The sequence below is a fragment of the Canis aureus genome, chromosome X (genome assembly GCF_053574225.1).
Source record: "Canis aureus isolate CA01 chromosome X, VMU_Caureus_v.1.0, whole genome shotgun sequence".
In the NCBI taxonomy this organism is placed as follows: Eukaryota; Metazoa; Chordata; class Mammalia; order Carnivora; family Canidae; genus Canis; species Canis aureus.
Window position 1 is genome coordinate 22,515,557 of NC_135649.1, and position 16,301 is coordinate 22,531,857.

A 16,301-nucleotide genomic window follows, 5' to 3' on the forward strand; every position below is an offset into this window, starting at 1 on the left:
GTAAGAAATAAAAACGGTAAAGAAAAATGCATTTCCACTTCTAAGGGTGTAGGTTTATAGTCTCTTATGTATAATTCAGGAATCAATAAGACTAAAAATCAGGTTTTTATGACTCATTTGCCAGTGAAACCTGACCCAAACTGGAGTGAAAGGCTGCTTATAATCTTCTGTTCATCCCACTTTGAAATTTTTCATGGAAACATTAATGTGTGTGACTGTGAGTTGCTGCCCCTTTCTGTGCTGGGCGTTATTTACTGTATGATATATATGCTGTATACTTAAACAGTTCTGAGTTCTGGAATACACATGTTCCTAAGGATTTCAGGTAAGAGACTGCAGACCTGATTTGGACCTTTTTTTACTCTTCCGTGCCCTGAAATTGTAGAAGCAAGGAGGGAAGCTCCATATTTCTTCTATGAGATGCTACAACCAGTGCCCATTCTGTTGTCTTTAAAAGCCTGGTCAGACCAGGAATCTGCCTCTAGACCGCTGGTTCTAGAAGTGCAGACCAGCAGCATAAGCATCACCTGGGAGCCTATTAAAATGCAAATTCTTGAGCCCCATTCTAGATCTCCTGACTCAGAAACTCTGGGAGTGAGTCTGGCCATCTGTGTTTTAACAAACCTTGCAGAGGATTCTGATGCATGCTCAAGGTTTAGAACCACTGCTCTGGATCCACATTGGCAATTTGCAGCCCATAGGCCCAACCCACATGCTTTTGTATGCATGCACCTTGAACTAAGATTGGTTTTTACATTTTCTTAAATGGCTGAAAAAAACTAAAAATAACTGTTTTGTGACACATGAAAATTATTTAAAATTCACACTTTAGTGCTCATAAAGTTTTATTAGAAAATGGTCGAGCCCATTCATACGTGCCCACATATACATTGTCTGTGGCTGCTTTTGTGCAACAGCAGCAGAGACGGTATGGCCTGCAAAGCTGAAAATCTTTACTGTGGTCCTTTACAGAAAAAAATTGCAACCCCCTGCTCAAGGTCAGTAGTCAACATGAGGACTATCATAAGCAGAGAAGGTACTGAGACCTTCCTTTTTTTCCATGTATGAGAGTTGTTATAATTATCAGATAATTACATGGATGTACAGAGTTTTACCTCAACATAATTTTTGCATTATTTTGGAGGACTAAGAGCCAAGTAGTTGATATTTTAAATTTCATCGTTCTAAAAAATATTTTAAAAATATTTTATAACCTGAAGTTCTTTAGTTCTTTGGAAAAGATATACCCACTTAAAAAATACTTTTATTTCTTATTTTGTGCTTTAACATTTCTGTCTTCCAGGACACGTCACCTTTCACAAAAAACTGAACCGTGTCCTGCTTAGGTTGTGTTGCAGGGCTTTATTATTTTGTGCAAGGTTTGAGCCAGCCATTTAAATTACTCCTTAAGTGGTAGTTATAATGCCCTAGGCAGCCTACAGTTAACTTTTTGTACATATTCAGTCATCTCTCTGTGTTTACTTCATTTATAGTGAGAATGTGAAGAGACAAGGGTTTTTGATGAACTGCCCATTTGTTTTTCTTTCTTTTTTTATATAAATTTATTTTTTATTGGTGTTCAATTTGCCAACATATAGAATAACACCCAGTGCTCATCCCATCAAGTGCCCCCTCAGTGCCAAGTGAAATAAGTCAATCGGAGAAGGTCCCATTTGTTTTTAATTATCTTTTCTGGAAGCTATAAATTTCTTCCCTGGCAGCATTAAATTATACTCTTATTTAAAAACTCCAACAATTTAAGTGTGTAGATTATAATACCTGTAGTATTTGTACAGTTTTGATTATTTTTTTCTTGGTCATTGAACAGTGAGCATCATGCAGCCCATTGGGCAGTTAAGCCTTTACTTGTACAATGCACTGACCTCTCGTCATAAACATGTATTAACTATTTTATTTTTGTATGTGTGTGTGTGTCTTAATAAATTGTGTTCCTTAGGCAACTTGTTCCAGCGATGGCATGTTCCTCTAGAACTCCAGATGGCAAGACAAATGGCTAGCTCTGGTGCATCAGGGGGCAAAATCGATAATTCTGTGTTAGTCCTTATTGTGGGCTTATCAACAATAGGAGCTGGTGCATATGTAAGTAGAAAAGCAGCTTGTGTGAAGAAGCTGCCAAACAGCTCCCATTAGTAGACTCAGTACTACTCTGCTTTAACACTTTTGCAACTAATTCCCCTTTCTCCTTTTGGAAAAATTTCCAAAGAGCCTTCTTTAAAGTGCCTACTGTCTAATAATCCTGGGAGAGCCAATTTGGGAATGACGGAACTTTAATCTCGTGTTGATTAGCTTTGCTCTTTTCACTTGTCTTTTTACTCATTACTTGAAAGCTACTGTGTTCTCTTAGATTGGACTAATACACAATATTGTACCCATTTTCTTGGATATGACACACTAACCTGTGAATAGGTCAGAATGCATTGCAGCTCCTTAGCACAATATTTGATTTTGACCCATTTGTCAAATACTTCTTCCTCAGCTTGGGATAGACATTAAAAAACAACAACAGCTTTCAATCCAAAATATTAAATGTTCCTAAAAGGAGAACTATCCCTGAATCTCACCCAAAGAATCTCACCCAAAGACTAAATTATGGAAGTTAGTTGGCCTAAGATCTACAATTTTAGAATGGAATTTGTGTGAGGTGAGAAATACAGTTTTAAATGCTATATAATATTAACACAGTTATATCTCCTTAAATGAACTCTGATTGGCTTAGTTGGCCACAGAGGAATTATTCTGTGGGTGTTTTTTTTTTAACTTGGCAGAGTTTACTGTGACTAAGCAGATCATCTAAAATTGGATCACGTAAGGTTGAGTGAACCAACTTAGATAACACCTAGTAATACCCTTGATTGAAGGAAGCTGTTTGTTTCACTCCCCAAGAGTGAATGGTTGGATGCCATTACAATGTTTTTTCCACATTGGTAAGATGGTGAAATTATCTTTGTTCCTTGGTCACTAGATTATAAAAACAGGGAGATGAAAATTACTTAAAGTTACCTAGATTGTCATTCCCTGACCTGACTCCCAAATGCACAAAGAGACAGTTTTTGCCACTTGTGAATCAACCCAGAGTCAGAAGTAGGGGAGCTCTGGCCGATAACAGACTCTGAGGAAGTACACATCCTCTTCCAGTCCTGGAGCAGCACATTTTTCTTTTTTAAGCACAGGGTAACCAAAAATGCTTCCCTGCCTTTGTGTGGAATGTTTCTTCATTAATGCTTAGTGCTTTTTCTATTTCCTTTTGTTTCTTTCTTGGCCTTATCTTTACCTACAGTCGTGCAGTGTGATCATCTAGGATCCCCTTCTAGATCACTAGCGTCTACAGGTGCTTCTGTGAAAGATGGCAGCAGCCTAGTATACTTCTTAATTGTAGGAGCAACAGTCACTGGGGCAGGAGTTTATTATGTAAGATGCTTACACTAAAATATATTTTGGGGTGGGGGGGTGAGACCATGGCACTAATGAAAACTTGATCCATTAGAATATAATGAAATATCACAGCATGTGCTTTCTAGGTATTTATTAAAGGGACATTGTCAGTCACTAGGGAGCCCTCAGACCTCATCTTTCAAACTGTTGAAGTCCTACCAGATATATCTAAAGCCATACATTTAATGATTATTTTAAAACCTCATCATTAACCCTTCCTTTGAAACTTTTACCAAGTTCATAAACCTTTTTTAAGATGCTAAATTATATTGTGCTTTAGTGCTGCATACCTAACAAGATAGTCTCAAAGAGTAAATATTGAATAAGCAAGTAAAAGTAGCTTGAATGCCATCCATTTTAGATCATTCTAGGTAAAACTTAATTTTTGTGTTTTGTCAGAAATAACCCCACTTTTATTGTGAAAAGGCATTTTATTGAATGCTTCTGAGGAGGTCCAAAAAGCCACAGAATTACAGTACTCTCCCCATCCACCCCCAGCCTCTATTTCAAAGTAAATTCATTTGGCAGTGTCCCTTTTGTAATCTCTAATTTGGTCAAACTAGTGGCTGAAGTGGTATAAGCTAACACGTTCATGTTGACTGCTTTTGTAAATGCCTCTCATTCACAATTTAGATACTACCCTCTGATTCTTTACCTTTCCATTTCCTAGCTCTTGACTTTTGCCATCAGTTCCACCCCATTCATTCAAAAATAGGTGTAAAGTGTTTGCATCTGATATGTTTGTAACAGCTGAAACCTATTAAACCTCTGGTTTATGTTGCTGTACCAGAGTTGGATGGCCTTCACAGAGCTGGCCAGGCAAATTTCTTGATGCCAGGCCACAAGTCAGAGCCACAAGTCACTGTTGCTTTCTTCCGCCTTGGAAATACCTCCACAGCACAAGTTCCTCTCAAGCCATTCACTTAAATGCCTCATTGCCCTCTGTGTTTATCCAACACTGGTAATAGTAAAGCTGCTAGATTATAGTGGTTTCAGGTTAAATGATAAGCTTTTGTCTACCTACCACTGTTATTGAACCATTCTGTAAAGTTTTATATTAGGTTTTACATCATTTAAAATGTGATCTGAGGTCACTTAGGTTTTTATCCTCCAAAATTGCTCTTAGTCTCACAAGAACTGGTAACTTAAAAATCGGAGTTCAGATTTGATGAGATGTAGCCATAAGTTATTTATTGTTTGTCAGTCTGCCCTGACTGCCATAACAAAAGAACACAGAATGGATGGCTTAGACAAGAGAGATTTATTTTCTTGTGGTCTTGATGCCAGAAGTCCACGATCAGGGTGTCAGCATGCTCAGGTTCTGGTAAGAGCTCTGTTCCTGGCTTGACCACCTTCTTCTGTGTCCTCACATAGGGGAGGGAGGAAGGGAGAGGGAGAATGAAATAGCTCTGGAGTCTCTTCTTCTTATAAGAGCACCAGCCCTATTGGATCAAGGCCCCACCCCGATTTAACCTTTATCACCTCCCATATATCTCATCTCCAAATACCACCACATTGAGAGGGCTTCGAACACACGAATTGGAGGAAGACACAGACATTCAATACACAGTGCTATTCCTTCATAACTTCTCTCTCACATGAGGAAGTGTTCCTAATTTGAGTACAAACACTACTTTAGGGACTCCTGACTTGGGATCTCTTTATCACCCACTCTACCCTCCAAAACCAAGGGAGTGGAACTAAGAACAAGGGACATTTTTCTGAAATGTTTGTTTGAGGTCTGTACTTTAAACCAGTTATTTTTTTACATTTATTTGCCACAGTTCACAGAAAATTATATTTTATCTGGCAACCCATTATCTAACTACAAATACATTAAACCAAACAAAATTCAAAATAATACTTAGTAGGTGTGATATATGATATACTCTGATAGTTTTATTCTCTTCTGTTTGTTTTTTAATGCTGATTATAACCTTACTAAATTGATTTTATAGCCCACCAATGGGTTGCAACCTCAGTTTGAAAAGCACTGATCTGAATAGCACTTCTTTGGCTTAGTTCGCAAATAGGAACTCCTGATTGGCATGGATGTGGGCATTCCTCCTCCTCTTTCTAGTGACTTTCTCTAGGACCGAAGGCAGATCTTCTGACCTCAGTCCTGTTATTTGTCAGTGTGCAGACCTATGTGGCCTTTAAACTTTTTAATGAGATTTAGAGTTGGGGCCCTTTGTCCAACTTGTTCAACTGGTTGTTCAACTGGTAAAATCATATTGCCTCACAAAATGACCTTTTTCCTTTCAAATTTCTTCATGGCAGATAAACCACCATATAAATCTGTTTAGAAAAGTTGTGTCCAGTGATATTTTTCACAGATTTGTAGTTTTTCTTAATCTGACATGTATTCATGTCACCAACTGGAAATCTGTGCAAATTGGGGGGAAAAGTAAGTTTTTATTTAGTATGTCTATAAACAGTTTCATATCAGAATATTTACTTAAAAGCTAGATACATAAATATATATGTATAGAAATATACGACAAACCTCATTTTTGTCCTTTCTCCACTAAACCTCAAGGTATTTCTTGGTCTGCTTTACCCTTCACGTGTGAAGGCATTAGGAGGTGTAAGAGAGCCTAGGCTATTTTTGGATATCTCTGTTTGAACATGACCCCAGTTTATTTCTCTGTTCACTCATGTTGACCAGCTTAAGCCATCTGTTTAGGTCAAATTTCCTTTCTTAAAAGAAAATTTTTTAGGTATGGATAAATACTGGGTTCGTGTGTAGTATCTGATGGCAAGGTAAAAGCTTTCTTCCTGAAATAGATATCAGTTGAATACAGTTTATTAATTTTATGAATTTAGTGGTGAATTCAAGGAATAGCCATTCACTTTTAATGTACAGCACTTAATTTTCTTTTTTTAAGATTTTATTTATTTATTTGACAGAAAGAGCATAAGCAAGGGGAGCAGCAGAGGAAGAGGGAGAAGCAGGCTCTCCGCTGAGCAGGGAGCTGACATGGGGCTCGATCCCAGAACCCCGGGATCATGACCTGAGCTGAAGGCAGACACTTAACTGACTGAGCCACCCAAGCACCTCAGTGCTTAATTTTCTAATCCATTCATATTATATGTTAGATATTTCCAGGCTGATAAATGTTAAGTCCAGGTCTCAGAGTCCAGGTTCCTCATTAGAGCCCACTGCCTAACAGGCTGCTCTGTAAAGGGCTCATAGAAATATTCTTCAAACAGGTTTTATGTCTTTACTTTCTCCTTTGATTAATTAATGATCTGGGATTTCAGTTGACATCAGTGCCTTAATTTTCTGTCTTGTTAAGCCTTTGGGGTACAAAAGAGCAAAAGTGTTGTAACTAAAACAAGTCATTCTTGCCCATATTTTTTAAATCTCCAAAAAACTCCAATGCTATATGTTTTAAAACAAAACAAAACAAAATTATGGGCAGCCTGGGTGGTTCAGTGGTTTAGTGCCGACTTCGGCCCAGAGCATGATCCTGGAGACCCAGGATGGAGTCCCACATCGGGTTCCCTGCATGGAGCCTGCTTCTCCCTCTGCCTGTGTCTCTGCCTCTTTCTTTCTTTCTTTCTTTCTTTCTTTCTTTCTTTCTTTCTTTCTTTCTTTCTTTCTTTCTCTCTCTCTCTCTCTCTCTCTCTCTCTCTCATAAACAAACAAATAAATAAATAAATAAAGTCTTAAAAAAAAACTAGTCATAATGCTAAGGGACCTATCTTCAAGTTGAACAGCTAGAGAAGATAGTAGATTTGAAATAGGTGATTAAGGAAGGTGTCTGACACTTGGTAAATATCAGTAAGTGTCAGAAGAAGGATAGACCATTAAGGGAAAGATGAGTTATTCTATGAGACTAGGATATAGGCAATCATGTTTCAGGACAGCAGCGGAGTACCCAGCAAAACTTTGGACATCTACTAGGAAAACATAATGTCCCAGTTTCCTATCCAGAACTGTATAGCTTGATTTCACAGCATGATTTCCAGCATGATTCAAACCTCCTTTTTATAAAATTTAACCCTGGGGCACCTGGGTGGCTCAGTCAGTTAAGCGACTATCTTCAGTTCAGGTCACAATCTTGGGATCCTGGGATCAAGCCCCACATCAGGCTCCTCGCTCAGCAAGGAGTCTGCTTCTCCCTCTCCCTTTGCACCTCCCCCTGCTCGTTTTTTTTTTTTCTCTCTCTTTCTCTCTTTTGAATAAATAGATAAAACTTTAAAATCCAATGAAGTTTAGTCCTTTATTCTTCTAGTATAAAATGATTTTCTTTTTTTTTTCTTTAACTATACCTTCAGACTTAAATATAAGGAAAATTCTTTACATGTAGCTTAAGGAAATTTGAAACTGGAACCTTTTTATCTGCATACCTTTATTCTTTCTAGACCAAGTGTGTATATACCGATTATTTTTTTCTTGAGAAAATAATTTTGCCTTAGTGATTTTAACATAGAAAAACTTCATTAGACAAAAGCTTCTCATTTAATTGAAAGATAATGATATTACTTATGATACGAGCTAGCTCTATGATGAAATTTTCTCCATGTTTGGATCTGCAGGCCTACAAGACTATAAAGGATGATCAAAAAAGATATGATGAAAGAATGTCAGGGTTAGGGCTAACACCAGAAGAGAAACAGAAAAGGGCCACGTCACCTGGTGAGTATTACTTGAGACTCAGTATTTGAGGGGCAAGTTAAAAACAGTTTGGGTGCTATGCTTTGCGGATGTCTTACACAATGATTCTGTGAGATTGTAAGCTCTAGAAACTATGGAATTACCCCACGCCTGGGAGCAATTTATTAAGGTATTTGACTGGAATTTGGGTTTGAGAATAGTCATTAATGATGATTATGATTGGTTGGTTTTCTATATTAGACTCTTAAAATGCAAACTTTAAATTCAAAAGGCAAGCTTGGTGAAGAAAATTGTTGGGAAAGACATGAAAGCCTTTTTTCAATGAAGAAATTATTTTGGTCTGTTTTGTTCTGCTTTAGAGTCCTTGGAGTTTCAAGTTGTTAAAAATATATTTGTTTTCCTAAAGCAAATAGCCCTAACCATCCTCTTCCATCCCCATGACTGGCTTAATTTTTCAGAGAGAGGAATGTTTTAATCCTTGAATAAGCCCCACAACTCTAGGTGGGCAATTTACATTGCTTTCTTCAGAATAACTCCTTTTTCTTGAACATCGTATAATCATCCCCAGTTGACTTGCTGGGTTTTCCCCCCTTACTGCTAACAAAATGTGAAACTGAGCTTAATATTTTCCTGTTGGTCATTAGGAAGTTAATGGAAAGAGCAGAAGCTTTCTGATACATACATCCTGACATATTTTAGAAATAGATATTTAAGCTAGGTTCTAATTGTGAAGACTTAATGAATGAATGACATTGGCCAAATCACTCACCTCTTTGGGGGATATTTTTTACTTATGAAATGAAAAAGATATGTGCTTTTCTTGTCCCATCAGGCTCCTGTGAATTTGCCAAGATTAATATAGGTACAGTGTTTTATTAGCTTTGTGTAAAGGATTGAAATAAGTGAAAGGTGATTTTTTTTTAATAGCAGCAAGGAGAGGTACCTGGGTGGCTCAGTCAGAGGAGCCTGCAACTCTTGATCTTGGAGTCATGAGTTCGAGCCCATGTTGGGTGAAGAGATTACTAAAAAAGTAAATAAATAAACTTTAAATAGTGTTAAGGAGTCATCTGAGATTTTAAGAAAATTCACTGTGTCTGATCTGTTGCTAACAGCTCCAGAAGGAGAACCAGTTCCTCAAGTCAGGGTACCAAGTCATGTTCCATTCCTGCTCATCGGTGGAGGCACTGCTGCTTTTGCTGCAGCCAGATCCATCCGGGCTCGGGATCCTGGGGCCAGGGTAAGGCACACACTACTTTGCTTGGCATGGAGGGTATAGTCTGCAAGCACTTGGCCAGTGTAAAACCTTTGACATCTGCCTCTTAAGTGACTTGGCCATAATAAGTATCATTATTTTACACTGAAGGTACTGATTGTGTCTGAAGATCCTGAGCTGCCATACATGCGACCTCCTCTTTCAAAAGAGCTGTGGTTTTCAGATGATCCAAATGTCACAAAGACGCTGCGATTCAGACAGTGGAATGGAAAAGAGAGAAGGTGTGTTCACTTAAATAAAATGGGCCTGACTAGCAACTTCATCTAAGCACAGGGGATCAGTCAGGATTTTACAGACTGTGTACAGTGCATAGGAGAGATGTCTTGGCTGCACACTGGAGTCTGCTGGGGTATACACTTGGTACAACTTAGAGGCAGCAGGCTCCCGTGGCAGGAGTCCTGGATTCTGTTACCAGATCTGCCAACAAGTAAAGCTGTAATGTTGGCCTCTGAAGTACGAATGCTCCTATTTCCAGGACCTCTGCTGTGAAGATCAACTTGGCCTGTGTTGTCATTTCCACTTGCCGAGGTGTCTCCCATGAAAGCAAAAGAAAAGACACTGTTCTCTGGCATTTTCTTTGACACCCTAGCAGGCATTCAGAATTGCAGGAATAAAGTGGGAACACTGTAAGGAAGAAACTCTTTATTAAAACATTTGCACAGAAGACTTGGAAATACAAGTCCAGAAGCGTTTTCCTTCTAAAGGACTCCATGGATCTCTTGATTCCAGTAACATGTTTTGGGTCCGTTTTTTCTCACTAGTGATACTTTTGATACTGGACTAAGTTGTACAACTCTGCCCATCCCCCTCACCCCCATTATCATCTTCTATTGTCAAGCAGGATGCATACTGTCAGTTATGTTAGCCATCCCTTAAATAATACTTCATAGGTAATGTCTACTATTTAAGGCAAAATCTTCTCGGGAGCTAGACCTACCTAGCTGTCCATTGACCAGCACCATTCTGGACACACATTTGGGTGGAGGTGTGAATGGGTGGTCTCTTTGGGTGGTCTTCTTGTTCTAATTTTGTTTTGTTTTTGTTTTGTTTTGTTTTGTTTTTGAAGATTTATTTAAGAGAGAGAGAGGAGAGAGAGAGAATCTCAAACAGACTCCCTACTGAGCACAGAGCCTGATGCAGGGCTTGATCTCATTATTCTGAGATCATGACCTGAGCCAAAGCCAAGAGGCAGACATTCAAATGACTGAGCCACACCAGGGGCCCTTTCTTCTTCTAGTTTTGAAATGAACCTAAATCCAGAGCAGAGTTTCTCAACCTTGGCACTATTGGCATTTAGGGCTGGATAATTCTTTGTTGTGAGGGCTGCTCTGTGCATTGTAAGATGTTTCATAGCATCCCTGGCCTCTGTCCACTAGATAGCAGAAGCCTCCCTCCCCTTTGCTGTTACAGCCAGAAATGTTTCCAGACCTTGCCAAATTGCCCCCAGCTGAGAACCACTGGTCTGAAATACCTCTGTGTAAATAAGTCATGACCAAGATAAAGCAGCCTTGGAAACTTTACTCTGGAAAATGTTCCTAAAAGTTTTTCATGATTGCAACAGTTTTACTAAAGCTATGGGGGAACTGCTATAACATTTTCCAAGTGCTTATAGCATTTTATCTGTCTTCTCTGCACAGCATATATTTCCAGCCACCATCTTTCTACGTCGCTGCTCAGGACCTGCCTCACATTGAGAATGGTGGTGTGGCTGTCCTCACCGGGAAGAAGGTGAGCTAGTAGACTGCTTCCCTTGTCAAGCGCCATGTGGGCAGCAAGTATGGTGACCTGTATTCCCACTTTTGTTTAAGTCTGTCCTGCCATTGTAGTTCATCGAAGAAGAATGGAGTCATTTTAGGTTTAATATTGCCAATCTTCACTGCTTAGTGTTTCTTCCTGGGGGAAGTGCTAATCTTAAAGCCTAGAGTCACATGTCAACTTTCCAAGAGAAGTCAAACCATGGAAGACAGTGGCCCTGAAGCTGTACCCTCTCCAGATTTGCTCCTCTGCCCTTCTTTCTTCTTTCTACTTTCCACACTAACATTTCTTTGAGATTATTGATGACAAGAGACTATATTATTCAAGATAGTAAAATAAGCATTAGGTCAGCATGGGAAATATCATTAGACTTTACAAAAACTAGTGCCTGAGTAATGGGGGCAGTTATTGGAGGGCATTTGTGGGGTCCAGGGAGGGTATTTTGTTGTTATGTTTCATTTTTGTTAATGTGAGGTACTAGAAAGTGTTTGTAAACTAATGGCAATGTTCCAGTAGAGAGGGAAGGGTTATCAGAAGGAGCAAAGTCCAGAGTAGATGGGATCCAGAGCACAAGTGGAGGGATTGATCTTTGCTAGGGATAAGCCCACTTCTATAAGGAGACTTAAGCAGAGGAGGTGGATATAGGTTTATGGATAAGCTGGTAATGAGGCGTTAGGTATTAAGTATCCTCTGTGTGTAAATAACACACAGGCCCTACCCTCTAGGGCCTAAGAGTATTTTATTTTATTTTATTTTATTTTATTTTATTTTATTTTATTTATTTTATTTTATTTTATTTTTTTATTTTATTTTATTTTATTTTATTTATTTTATTTTATTTTATTTTATTTATTTTATTTTATTTTTTTATTTTATTTTATTTTATTTTATTTATTTTATTTTATTTTATTTTATTTTATTTTATTTTATTTTATTTTATTTTTTATTTGAAAGAGAGAGAGAGAGAGAGCGCATGAGTGGTAGTGGGGAAAGGCAGAGGGAGAAGGAGAGGGAAAAGCAAACTCCTGACTGAGCAGAGAGCCTGATTTGGGGCTTGATCCCAGGATCATGACCCATGCTGAAGGCAGACGCTTAACCAACTGAACCACCTAGGTGCCTGGCCTGACAGTATTTTTTTCAAGATCTTATTTATTTATTCATGAGAGACACAGAGAGAGAGGCAGAGACATAGACAGAGGGAGAAGCAGGCTCCTCATAGGGAGCCCAATGTGGGACTTGATCCCCAGATCCAGGATCACACCCTGAGCCAAAGGCAGACTCCCAACAGCTGAGCTACCAAGGTGTCTCCCAGCTTAACAGTATTTAAGGAAAAACATGAACAGACAATCATAACACATAGATGTGGGGTAAGAAAGACAGGCATAATGTGTTGTGGGAATCATTGGGAAACATGCCCAGTATTGTGATTTCAGGAAAGGCTTCCTGGAGGAAGAGGTCTGATAGAATGGGAAATTTTATGTAATGAAGAATTGACCAGATTACTGATAAGTGAAGAGAGTTCAAGTAAAAGACCGCATAAGCAAAGGTACAAGGGTATGAAAAAGCACCTTTCGTACAGGGCAACAAACAGCTAGCTACTGACAGAGCAGAAAGTGTAGGCTAAAGAACAGCAAGAGATGAAACCAAGAAGTTGCACAGGGGCCTGACCATGGAGAACTCTGTCATGGAGGAGAACTTGAGCTTTATCCTGTGGGCACCAAGGGGCTATTGGGTTTTAGATAAGGTTATAAAGCAGATTGAATTTTAAGCATTCCCTCTGTTGCCTCTGAGGAGGATGGATTTCAGGGGGACAAGACTAGAGGGAGACCATTTTGAAGACTATTGCAATAATCCAGGTGAGAGACGATGGGAACCCGAATTAGGGCAGTAGTGGCAAGGATGATTAAGAAGTAGTAGTAGCAGTAGTAAGTACAATTTTAAAATGCTTTATGAGCGTTCTCATTTTCTCATAATACTCTTGTCAGGTACTATTATTGTTGCCATTTTATATAGAGAGAAATTGAGATTAAGAAAAGGTTAACTAAAAACAAAAAAACAAAACAAAAAAAAAACAAAAACAAAAAAAGAAGAGGTTAACTGTGGGACTCCTGGGTGGCTCAGTCAGTTAAGCGTCTGACTCTTGATCTCAGCCCAGGTCGTGATCTCAGTCAGGGTTTGAGTTCAGGCCCTACATTGGGCTCCACGCTGGGCATGAAGCCTACTAAAAAAAAAAAAAACTCAACTAACTTGCCCAATATCATACAGCTAATACATGGTAGAGGCAGAATTTGAGCCCAGATCTGTCTGACTCCAGAATTCTGACTCCAGAGCCCAAGCTCATAATAACACCATGGGATAACTTCCTGATAGAGAAATGACGGAGTGGGAGACAGTGGAGACATACTTAGAAGGCAGCCTTGATGGGCTGTGGTGATAGATTGAAGGTGGAATATGAGGGAGAGGGAGGGGGCAAACTTGCCTTTCTGATTTCCAGCTTGTGTAGTAGATGGTGGTGTAGCCCCAGCTGAGAGAGACATTACAAAAAGACCTAGTTTAAGGGGGAAAGAAAATTTAGTTTTGGAGCGTTGGATATGAAATGGAATATTTCTGTGGAGATGGCCTGTGGGAAGTTGGTTATGTGATAATGACTCTCAGACAAGGGGTCTGGGCTCAGAGATTTGGGAATCATCTACATATGTGTAGGAATTGAAACCATGAGAGTGGATGAGAGCTCCTGTGGAGAATTTTGCAGTCAGAGGGGAGTGGGGCAAGGATGGAACCCGGGGGAACCCAACTTTTAGAGGCAGGCTGAAGAAGAGACCATAGAGGAAACTAGGAAAGAAGTTAAAGGAGGAAAGCCCAGGACAGGGGCTTAGCGAGGTTAGAAAGAGTCCTCCTTGCAGCAAAGAGGTCTGGCAGGAAAAGAACTGTAAAATGAGCCATAAAGACTTAGTGGCTCAGATGTCATCATGAAGTCAGAAAAGAGGCTAAAGTACCCCCTCAAAAAGTTTAAATGAGGAAAGAAAGACAGCAGTTAGTCGGAGCTTGAGGAGGACATAGAGTCAGAGGTGTGACCCTGAGGATGAGAAAGAGGTAAGTGTGTTAATGAGCCACAGAGAAAGGGGGAATGAGTGGTAACTACCAGGAGATGATTCTAGGTGAGAAGGGAGGGGGATGGGTGTCAGGCACAGAAACAGCACAGAAAGGACACCTCATCCCAGAAGCTGGAAGGAAGTAAGTAAGTTTTTCTTCAGGGCTTGGGAGGTGGGAAGCCAAGGAAGATCATATTTAATGGCTTCACTTGTTCTTATAATAAAGTAGGATACCAGGTGGTTGGTTGTCTGAGAGTGAGCAGCGTGATGGTTGAGTTAGTAAGGTTGGGTTGAAGAGAGAGCTTACCCAAGGACAAACCAAAGGTGGCTGTAGAAGCTACTCACCCATCTAATCATTTCATGTCATTTATGTCACCCATCCTATTATTTATGTCATTCAGTGTATGTCATTGCCTCCAGAAAGCTCAACTGAGGGCACCTATCCCATGTTTCTAAAACTACCTGTACTACCCTTACCAGAGCATTTCTCACTCTTGATTATAGTGTTTGTTAAATTGTCTGCCTTGGCTACCAGACTCTGGAGACAGGGAATGTATGTTTTTTTCACCATTGTGTCCCCAACACTTACCTCAGTTCCTGACATAGTGCTTAATAAGTATGTCTTGAATGAATGGCCTCGCAGCTAGTAGGAAGGGTAGTAGAGGGATCCCTGGGTGGCGCAGCGGTTTGGCGCCTGCCTTTGGCCCAGGGCGCGATCCTGGAGACCCAGGATCGAATCCCACGTCGGGCTCCTGGTGCATGGAGCCTGCTTCTCCCTCTGCCTGTGTCTCTGCCTCTCTCTCTCTCTGTGACTATCATAAATAAATAAATAAATAAAAAAAGGAAGGGTAGTAGAGACTGAATCTCTAGTCTCTCTGACTCCAGATCTCAGTCTTTTCACCGTAAGAAAGAGTAGGGTGCAAGGAAATTATAGGTGGTGGCAGAAGAACAGTTCAGGTGATTTAGCATAGGCCCAGATTACTTGGAATGGAACAGCCCACTGGGTAAGCAGAGAAAATCAAAACAAGTACAGGTGACAGCGGAACTGAAAAAAAGCTGGAAGAATGGAAAATTGTGACCCCAAAATGGGCTATTCAAGGTAGAAGTACAGCTTGAAGAGATGGGATTCTGGGTGTGGTTCAGAGGAAAAGCATGAGCCAGGTTCCAACGTCTTCAGTGAATGAGGAGTGACCGGGAGATGGCTGGATAACAGTGATTAGTAGGATGCAGGTTGATGCTTCTCAGAGGGGCATGAGGGTGCAAGAATTTGGAGGCAGCAGCCAGTACCCACACCCCTGGGTGTGATGGGGGACAAGTGTGCATGAATGAGCAGCCTCTACATGTGAGCCATCCTTGGTGGGAGTGCTGAGTTTGAGGGAAGGGTAAGAGTTAAACTGAACATCTTGTAAAAATGTTGAGGATATGGGAACGTTATTAACAAATAAGGTTTCTAAATAAGCCAAGTGAAAGTCTGTCTCTGTTTGCCATTTCCACAGATTGGGAAGGGACTTTGGGGACTATGGGGATTTGTTTTCATGTTGGCTGCTTTAAGAAACTATGACTACTTGGGACGCCTGGGTGGTTAAGTGGTTGAGCATCTGCCTTTGGCTCAGGCCATGGTTCCAGGATCAAGTCGTATATCAAGCTCCCTGCAGGGAGCCTGCTTCTTAAGGATCACCTTAGGTCAAGAACAAATTCTTCTTGCTGGGCTGATGGCTGAAAGGTACAAGGGTTCCTTTTGGAGGTAATAGAAATGATCTCTAATTATAGTGGTGGTGGCTGCACACCCTTATGAATATACCAAAAACCACTGAATTGCTTTAACATGGTAACTTTAATGTTATGTGAATTATGTCTCCATATAAAAAGAGTTTTAAGCTAACTCATCTCTCCATCTTTCTGTGAATGACCCAGGTAGTGCATCTTGATGTGAGAGGCAACATGGTGAAACTTAATGATGGCTCTCAGATAACCTATGAAAAGTGCTTGATTGCAACAGGTGAGTGTCTCTCGAGACGAATTCCTTCCCTGGTAGGACTCATTCGAGTTTTAACGTAGCAGGCATTACTTAATCTTAAGAAAACCAAAACCCAATCTTTCTGAA

At 40.0% G+C, this 16,301-nt stretch overlaps 1 protein-coding gene across 2 annotated transcripts in view; it reads left to right on the forward strand.

Annotated features, from left to right (window-relative positions):
- Nucleotides 1-16,301, forward strand: part of AIFM1 (apoptosis inducing factor mitochondria associated 1) — a 33,035-nt gene that overhangs the window by 5,312 nt on the left and 11,422 nt on the right. Inside the window, exons 2-7 of one of the 2 annotated variants that reach the window (XM_077889809.1) lie at nucleotides 3,299-3,429; nucleotides 7,999-8,098; nucleotides 9,190-9,314; nucleotides 9,441-9,571; nucleotides 10,988-11,078; nucleotides 16,112-16,196. In XM_077889809.1, the coding sequence (XP_077745935.1) occupies nucleotides 3,299-3,429; nucleotides 7,999-8,098; nucleotides 9,190-9,314; nucleotides 9,441-9,571; nucleotides 10,988-11,078; nucleotides 16,112-16,196 (663 nt within the window). Of the gene's footprint in view, nucleotides 1-1,957; nucleotides 2,101-3,298; nucleotides 3,430-7,998; nucleotides 8,099-9,189; nucleotides 9,315-9,440; nucleotides 9,572-10,987; nucleotides 11,079-16,111; nucleotides 16,197-16,301 lie in introns of both variants that reach the window. The other variant, XM_077889808.1, reaches the window with a different exon arrangement.